This window comes from Camellia sinensis, chromosome 7 (genome assembly GCF_055761805.1).
Source record: "Camellia sinensis isolate YWXY chromosome 7, ASM5576180v1, whole genome shotgun sequence".
NCBI classification, from domain to species: Eukaryota; Viridiplantae; Streptophyta; class Magnoliopsida; order Ericales; family Theaceae; genus Camellia; species Camellia sinensis.
The window spans coordinates 185172411-185182151 of NC_138967.1; the positions used below are offsets into that span (position 1 = coordinate 185172411).

At 43.7% G+C, this 9741-nt stretch overlaps 1 protein-coding gene across 1 annotated transcript; it reads right to left on the reverse strand.

Annotated features, from left to right (window-relative positions):
- Window positions 1-7893: 7893 nt before the first annotated feature.
- On the reverse strand, window positions 7894-9063 carry LOC114265282 (putative disease resistance protein At1g50180). The gene has a single exon (XM_028206046.2). The coding sequence runs from the start codon at window positions 9061-9063 to the stop codon at window positions 7894-7896; it is 1170 nt and encodes a 389-aa protein (XP_028061847.2).
- Between the last annotated feature and the right edge of the window lie 678 nt (window positions 9064-9741).

Consider the following 9741-nt stretch of genomic DNA (forward strand, 5'->3'; position numbering starts at 1 on the left):
TGTATTTCATTTTTCAAAATGAAAACAAGTATAGTAAGTTACCAAAAATGGGGAGTGGTCGAAGGTGATTGCCAAAGCGAAGACAGAAGGGTGAGGGTGGTAGGAAAGAATGAAACTTGTTTTGAAAATAAGTAAAATCACAATTTTCTGATTTCCAGAAATTCAATGAACTATAGCCAGATTTTTTTGAAAGTGAAAACAATTAGTAAACATGCTTTTTATTCTGATTTCAAAAAATCTAAAGCTAAAGAAAAATAAATAAAATAAAAATCTCACTATTCAAAAATTTGTGAAGTTAGCAAACGCGTTTTTTAAAAGTGAAAACAATTAATAAATGTGTTTTTTTATTTCAATTTCAAAAAATCTAAAGCTAAAGAACATTTAAAAAAAAAAAAAACTCACCAAAGGAACAGTAAGATCTACAATCCCGATTAAAAAATTTGGGAAGTTACCAAATCTCAAGGATCAAAATTAGGACGTCAAATAACAGGCTCTCAAACTACTAAAAAAAACAAAAAAACAACAGAGAAAAAAAAAATAGAGAAAAATTTGATCCCAATATAAATACAACAAATCAAGTACCAAGAGCACATGAAAATAAATAAATACATAATAAACATTCTAAATGTGGTGGTGATTCAATATGATTAGAGCTCTCTCCTCCCGCACTATAGATAATTTCCCTTCCAATAGCCAAGTTTTCTGTCCCCAATCCAAACTTTTGGGATGTGTGCAATTTTCCAATTATACCCACGCTCCAAGTCTCTGTTCAGACTTGAAATCAATCCATCAGACATATCATACAAATCAAGTGATTTAAGGTTGGTTAGATGTTCAATGCCAGAGGGTAACTCCTCTACCAACTCGCATTGCCGGATAAATAACTCTTCAAGATGAGGCATCGAGCCAGCCTCCACTTTCACCCATCTCATTCCTTTAAATCCAGTAAGGTATAATCTCACAAGTGTTTGAAATCCACCAGCCTTGAAACACAATTCTTCTCCTTCATATGTCTGAAGCAGATCAAGTTCAACCAAACTGGGCAAATCTTGAAGGGATTCCAGTGGATCAACATCCCTTAACTTACTCCATGCTAAAACTAGTCTTACCAAGCTGTGCAATGAAGGTATCCAATGTGGTACCTTATGTAAACTTCCTGCTAGACAGAGCGTTCGAAGAAGTTGAGGTGGTGAAGAAAGAGAATCTAGATCAATGATCTCGTCTCCTCCTGTTGCACGAACAATCAATGAGCGAAGGTTACTAAGCTTCTCAAGGGACGAGCATAACACCCTCCCATCTTCATTTCTCAGCCTTTCAATTTGTAATTTCCTCAGTTGAGTCAACTTCCCTACCTCTCCTAGCAAAATGGTCCCATTATCATGGTTTGTTTCAATAGAACAAAGTTTCTGTAAGGATGACAAACTTCCTATTTCCGTCGGGGCCTTGAATCCATAATGGTGTTGAAAATGAATGGAAGGACCAGGATATTGTATGTAGCGATACAACAAGATATGGCGAAGTCGTTGGAGCTTCAGGATATCATCAGGCAACTCAGTGACATACGTATCTTTAAGGTCCAACGTTTCCAGGTTTTGGAGCTTTCCAATCGACTTCGGTATTATTTTTACCTTAGTTCCCCTCAAACTTAAATACCTGAGTTGAAGTAGTTTCAAAACTTCATTTGGGAATGTCTCCAACAAGGCACCTCTCAAGTCTAGCACGGTTAGCAGCGATAGACCATCATTTGACGATGCTAGAATGGACAGCTTAGACAGTGAATCTGTTGCATTGAACATAAGCAAAGAACGAACTCGAGTGAAACGCTTGCTTTGTTGTGTAATTTCCAAATGATTGTTGATTGATAAGCGCCGCACCTTTTCAGGCCACGCTTGCCTTTGTTCAGCAGCTATTGTTACAATGTTTTGCTCTTCCGACTTCGAAACAATAATTTCACGCCAAAGGTCATGGACGCGATACGTTTTGACCCTTCTATCTAATCTCATCTCTGCCACTTGAACTAAGCTTCTATTGATCAGCTCATTGAGGTAGCCCTCGGCAACTTCTTCTATCGTCATTCCTGCTTTCAATTCTACAAATCCTTCTGCCACCCATAACCGAATCAATCTCCAATGGTCAATGAAACAATGCTCTGGAAAAACACTTAGATAGAGAAAGCAGAACTTCAGATAATAAGGTAAATCAATGTAACTGAGGGACAATATTTTGTTCATGCTTAGGAGTTTGTCATTTCCTTGTAGTTCTGCACCAAGGCTGCGGTAAATCTTATCCCACTCATCCACACTGCTCCTATCCTTTGTTGATAAAAGACCACTAATTGCCACAATTGCAAGCGGCAATCCCTGGCATCTATTCAAGATGGCTTTTGAAAGTCCTTCCAAATGAGAAGGGCAAGAATTCTCCATAAATGTTTTCCTGCAAAACAATGTCCAAGACTCTTTGGGAGGCAAGGGCTGGAGATTATAGACATTGCCATTATGTTTGTGAGTTTGGTAACGAGGAAGAGAACAGAGAGAATGTAAGGTTGGTAACGAGGGAGAGAAAAAGAGAGGGACTGAAAGTTGGTGTTATTATATTATATTTCAGTGTAATTACAAGAGAGCAAGCTCCCTCTCTTTATAGAGAGGAGAGGGAGACAATTAGCATCGGATGCCTGGTAATTTACATTGAGAGAAGCTAAAGCTAAAGTGAAGTTCTCTTCTTTACAGCTACACATTGTGGCCTTTACAGATGCAAGGTTACAGCTATACATGGTAGTGGGGGGTATATTATATGTATATTATATGTTAACAGCCCCCCGCAAACTCAAGGAGGGTAGGCATCGACCAAGTTGAGTTTGGAAACAAGATCACGAAAGCGCCCAGGAGAATGAGCCTTGGTGAAGATATCAGCAGGTTGATCGGCAGAAGCAATTGGGAGAAGATGAACAGTACCACGTGTAACATGTTGTCGAATGAAATGGCAATCAATCTCAATATGCTTGGTGCGATCATGGAAAACATCATTGTGAGCAATCTGAATAGCACTCTGATTGTCACAATAAAGAGCGGTAGCGCCAGAAGAGGAAATACCCATATCAGTGAGGAGCCAGCGAAGCCAGAGAAGTTCCTGAGTAGTATCGGCAAGAGCTCGGTATTCAGCTTCGGTGCTAGAACGGGCAGTGAGGGATTGTTTTTTGCTACGCCAAGTAAGAAGAGAATCCCCTAAGAAGAAACAGAAGCCCGTGGTGAAGCGTCGATCCGTAGGATCCCCAGCCCAATCAGCATCAGAGAAGGCACGCAGTTCCAGAGATGAGGAAGCAGAGTAGTGAAGGCCATGGAACAGGGTGCCTTTGATGTACCGAAGGATGTGAAGGAGAGCAGTATAGTGGGGAGTGCGAGGAGCCGACATGTACTGACTAACAATGTGAACAGCATAGGCAATGTCAGGACGAGTTACTGTGAGATAGACAAGACTGCCGACGAGCTGACGATAGAGAGTAGCATCAGGGAGGAGAGCCCCGTCGAGAGGAGTGAGACGAATCTGAGGATCAACTGGAGTAGATGTAGTTTTGCAATCAGTAAGACCAGCACGAGCCAGAAGATCGGATGCATATTTGGCCTGAGATAAGTAAGAGCCAGTAGGATCATGAGAGACTTCAAGGCCTAAAAAGTAGTTGAGAGTACCAAGGTCCTTCATCTCAAACTGACGGTGGAGAAAGCGTTTGAGGTGGAGAATACCAGCTGCATCATTACCAGTGATAATCATATCATCCACATACAAAAGGAGAAGAGTGGTACCATGAGGAGTAGTCCGGATAAAAAGAGCAGAGTCATAGGAGCTGGAGGTGAACCCAAAGTCATGAATGGTAGAACTGAACTTAGCAAACCAGGCACGGGGTGCTTGCTTGAGGCCATAGAGGGCACGCTGTAGTTTGCAAACCTTATGAGGGGGAAAAGTAGACCCAGGAGGAGGTTGCATGTAGACCTCCTCAAGAAGATTACCATTGAGGAAGGCATTTTTGACATCCATTTGAAAAAGCTCCCAGTGGCGAGCAGCAGCAACAGCCAGTAAACTGCGAACAGAGGTAAGCCGAGCAACAGGAGCGAAGGTTTCCTCATAATCAATCCCATATTCCTGGTTGAAACCCTTGGCAACAAGACGAGCTTTGTAGCGTTCAATCGAGCCATCAGAATGAGTCTTGATTTTGTAAACCCATTTGCAGCCAATCGCAGTTTTGCCAGGAGGAAGGTCAACAAGATCCCAAGTATGAGTTTTGTCCAAAGCCTGAAGTTCATCAGTCATAGCTTGCTGCCAAAGAGGATTAGTACAAGCCTCACGATAGGAGGTAGGTTCATAAGTAGAAAAGGCAGCAGACCTAACAATATAATCACGAAGGTGGATAGGAGGTTGAGTTACCCGGTGTGGTCGACCCGTAGGAGGATCGGTGGGAGGAAGAACCAGTGGAGAAGGAGGTGGTGCAGGGAGAGGTGGACCTTCAGGGAGAGCAGTCTGGTGGGGAGCAGGAGTGAGCAAGGGCGTCTCAATGACGGAGGGACCTGTATCAAAATCATCAGAGAAGAGATCGATGGAAGGATTAGTAAACAGTACATTAGTGGAAAGTGCAGGTAAGTGAAATGAGGATAGGGAGGAAAACATTTGGTGCTCCCAAAAAACTACATGGCGGGAGATACGAAGACGTTTAGAGAGAGGGTCCCAACAGCGAAAGCCTTTATGTTCAATTCCATACCCAAGAAAGCAACAAAGACGAGAACGCGGTTCAAGCTTGGTGCGTTCATGAGATTGAAGGAGAACAAAGCAGGCAGAGCCAAAAACCCGAAGATTAGCATAGGGAGGGGGAGTGCCATGCAGACGTTCAAATGGAGTTTGATTATGGATGACAGGGGAAGGAGCACAATTGATAGTGTAGACAGCAGTGAGGGCAGCTTCCCCCCAAAAGTTTTCAGGGCAGGAAGAAGAAAGAAGGAGAGCGCGAGTAGTGTCAAGAATATGCCTATGTTTCCGTTCAGCACGGCCATTTTGCTGGGACGTGCCAGCACAGGAACGATGAGGCAGTGTACCATGACTCTGAAGAAAAGAAAGGAAATCTGAATCCCGATATTCCATAGCATTGTCGGAGCGAAAAAGTTTGATGGTTTTAGAAAATTGGGTGTGGATCATTTGGGCAAATCGATAATAAAGAGTTTTGAGGTCAGACCGAGTTTTCATGAGAAAAATCCAGGTAAACCGTGAAAAATCATCAATGAAAACAACAAAATAACGAGATCCCCCCATAGTAGTGGTAGGGGAAGGGCCCCAAATATCCGAATGTATAAGATCAAAAGGTGCACAGGAAACAGAAGTACTTTTATTGAATGATAAAGCAGGTTGTTTGGCAAGTTGACAGGGTATACAATCGAAAGTATCTGGAATTACATGACCCAATTGTCCACTAGAAACCAAAGACTTTAAGCGAGTAATAGAAATATGTCCTAAGCGACAATGCCAAAGCTGAAAAGGAGATAATGAGGAAGCAGAGGCAGGAGCAGCAATCTGAGGAGAGGCAGGAACATGAAGGTGAATGAGCTCATAGAGACGTCCATGCTTACGGCCGATCCCAATAGTCTGCCTCGTCTGAGGGTCCTGCACCAAACAATGAGTAGCAGAAAATGTGACAGTTAGACCAAGGTCACATAATTGACCAATAGAGATAAGGTTTAAAGTGAGAGCAGGGATATGATAAACTTGAGGTAAAGTTAAGGAAGATGTGGAAACAGTACCAAGATGACGGACAGTCATGAGAGAACCATCAGCAGTTTGAATTGAGGGAATATGAGGAGAGGAAGAGATAGAAAAAAATATAGTTGAACTGGAGGTCATATGATTACAACAGGCAGAATCAAAATACCAAGAAGAGTTACCTGGAATTACAGACAAAGCAGTAGGAGGAGGTGTACCAGAAGGGGAGAGAAGGTGTTTGAACATGGCCTCGACATCTGTTGGAGAAAAGAGAGGGGTAGACGGAGCCGGAGACTCAGAAAAACCCTCAGCGGCAGCAGCAGCAGTGGCGGTGTGAGGAAACTGATTCCCAGGATGAGATTGGTTCCTGGAACGATGAAAGCTCCCCCGAGAAGAACCACCGCGAGAAGAGTGGTTATTGGAGGATGAGCGGGATGGATGGCGAAGACAATCCTGTTGCAGATGACCAGGACTAAGTTTGTTGCAATATCGGCAGGTTCTGACTGGGCAATTGACCAGGAGATGTGTGGAAGGAAGGCCCCGTTTCTGACAGTAGAGATAGGCAGTGGTCCGCTGGGGGAATGATGGTTGGTACGGGGGAGTGGCAAGAACAGAGTCCACATGATGAGGTTGGAGAGTACCAAGACGAGTCTCTTCTGATAGCAACTCAGAAATAGCTTGTTCCAGAGTGGGCAAGGGATGTCGATGAAGAAGAGAGGCACGTACAGGCTCAAAAGATGAAGTGAGAGCCATAAGAAAGTGCACCAACCTTTGCTGATTACGATAAGCAGTAAATAAAACAGCATCTTCTTGGTGAGGCCAAGTTGGTTCAGAAAGAGCAAGCTGGTCCCAAACAGAGTACATTTGAGAGAGGAAGTCATTGATGGACTGACTAGATTCTTGGCGCATCCGATGAAGTTGGCTCTGAAGTTGATATTGATGAGCAAGACCAGTAGTCTGGTAGCGTTCTTTCAAAAAATCCCAGATATCTTTGGCAGGAGTGGTGACAGAGTCAAGCTGAAAGCGGCCAAACTGAAGACTGATAGAGGTAACAGACGTATTACGAAACCAGGTAATGATTTGGTAATTCTTACTGTCCCATTCCTCAAGGCGATCTTCATATGTAGGAGTAGCAGGGGAAATAGTGGTTTCAGCAGTGTCTTTGACCGGTTGGGTGATGTCCCCGGTGATAATTCGCCAGAGCTTCTTTCCTTTGAGGAAGGAAGACATGGCTTGGGCCCATAGAACATAGTTGGAACCATCCAAAATAACGGAAATAGGATGGGAGGCATCAGGACGATCCATAATAATAGTGGAGGAGGGCTAAATGGATAGGGAGAGACCTGTAGGAGCAAAATTAGGTAAAACAGAGTGTACCAGTGAGTCCGGAAGGTCGAAAATAGCTAGGAAAGGTGGGCTGTGCAAGGATGATGTCAGCAGGGTGGAAAATGAGGTCAGCGGCGCACGTTAGCAGGAAGGGCGTGCGGCGCACGGTAGCAGAGGGGACTGGCAGCGTATGTTAGCAGAATGGCGCACGCGGGTGCACAATAGCGGAACGGCGCACGCGCGGCTCACGGTAGTCGAACGGCGCACGCTGGTGCACGGTAGCAGGTGCGGCGCACGACAGGGCAGGATGGAAGGCGCGTGGCAGCGCGTGTGAGAGTGGCAACGGAAGCAGAGACGCGCCGAGAGAAGAAGCGGCGCGTGAGAGCGCGTGAAGGCTTGTTTGGTGATGGGCTTGGTGCCGTTGGGATCGTAGGGAAATTCCGAGCTGTTTGGTATAGTCCACTGTGTACGGAACTAAGACCTAAAATTGAGGGATGCCAGAATTGTGTTTCTAAGCTCTGATACCATGTGAGTTTGGTAACGAGGAAGAGAACAGAGAGAATGTAAGGTTGGTAACGAGGGAGAGAAAAAGAGAGGGACTGAAAGTTGGTGTTATTATATTATATTTCAGTGTAATTACAAGAGAGCAAGCTCCCTCTCTTTATAGAGAGGAGAGGAAGACAATTAGCATCGGATGCCTGGTAATTTACATTGAGAGAAGCTAAAGCTAAAGTGAAGTTCTCTTCTTTACAGCTACACATTGTGGCCTTTACAGATGCAAGGTTACAGCTATACATGGTAGTGGGGGGTATATTATATGTATATTATATGTTAACAATGTTCTTTACTAGAGAAAGAGGCTAATTCTGCATTTCTGGTTGTCAGCACTACTCGACTGCCACAATTGCCAATAGGAAACACATATCTGAAAGATTGCCACGCATGAAAATCCCATACATCATCGAAAACAAGCACATACCTCTTTTGTTGCAGGAAAGCATTAATTATCCCTTTCAAGCTGTTGATATCCATGTTGTCCAACCCTTGTGGGACTGGTTGCTTGATTTCTTCAAAAAGTTGTTTGATGATGCCTTTTAGGAGCACCTCAATCTTGAAGGATTCAGAAACAGTGATCCAAACACGGCTCTGGAAATGATTCTTCACATCTGCATCATCAAAGACCTTTTTAACTAGTGTCGTTTTGCCCAATCCGCCCATTCCTGAAACAGAATACACCTTGAGTCTGGGGTCTTCATGCACCAACCACCTAATTAGTTGCGATTTGGGCTTGTCGATGCCCACAAGCTCAGATTCATGGAGTAGAAGGGCATCGCCGCGATAATCATGGCATGCTGTGTTAAGACCAGTGGACCTTGAGCTTGAGCCTTGCTCTAACATACCATACCTGTCATGGTACCTCTGATGTCCCTTGGAAATATCGTCCACTCTGGACTTTATTCTTTGAACTTCAGAAGCAATTTGGTGACGAGCTTTTAATGTCCTAATAAAGGAAGAAACCTTACGAAGAAAACCGCGAAATCCAGCGCCATGACGGTGTCCGAGGCGAAGCATGTACAACTCGAGAACATCTCCAATGTCGTACGCAGCTTCTCGGACTTGTTTGACCCATACTTTGAGTTCGGGGTTGTTCTCTTCCATAGCATCGGCAACTCTGAGGAAAGCTGTCATGCGCTCGAATTCATCTCTGATGTATTCGATCTCTTCTCGAACTCCGATCAACAAATTGGCCTCTTGTTGGAGAAAGGGTGCAAGGTTGGCTAGTAGATGGAACACCGCACTCTCCGCCATTTTGCTCTGTTGATGAGAAAATAATGGAGCTCTGAATTCTGAACTGAGTTTGGAATAGTAGGTGAGTTGTGAGTTTGAAAATTGAGGATTTTTAATGCTCAAATTCAACTGGGTTTCATTGATCCTTGATTGCCTTTCCGCTGTGAGTTTGAAAATTGAGGATTTGTAATGCTCAAATTCAATGGGGTTCATTTATCCTTGATTGCCTTTCCCCTGCGGATTAGGATCCTCTCCAGCCATGGTTTCCTCCAGCAGTGTCCTGCAGTTTGTACCAGATGAAAACACATGGAGAAGAGTTTGATCCAATGGACTGAAATGGACCACGTAGTGCAGATGGTGAGAACAAATTGAAACGGTACCGTTTTCAAAAAAATAGCATCGTTTTAGCTAACGGTGGCAATGGCAAACGGAGTGCAATTTTTTTTTCTTTTTTCTTTTTCTTTTACCTGGATAAACAAAAATGGCGTTCCATCTCTCTTTCAATTTCAGTCCAAAAAAGTCAAAAAAAAAAAAAAAAAAAAAGGGACCAAGAATACCCTAGAATAAGATCGGTACATTATCAACTTGGAAAGCAGCCGGCGGGCGTAGAGCAGCAGCAGCACCGACAACCGCCGGTGTACATAGACCAGCAGTAGCACCGACGGAAAGATCCCTTCAAACATCAACAGCAACACCGGCAAAAAGAACCCTTTACACCGACGGAAGGGACACTCCATTTGGTACATTATCAACACTCTCTCTCCATATCCTTGGAATAGATGCTGTGTTGATTTGCTTGGAGGTGTTGTGTTTATTTGCATTATCAACTCTCACTCTCTATATGTATATATTATCAGTAATTTTAGGCATGATGAAAAGTTTTTATGAAAA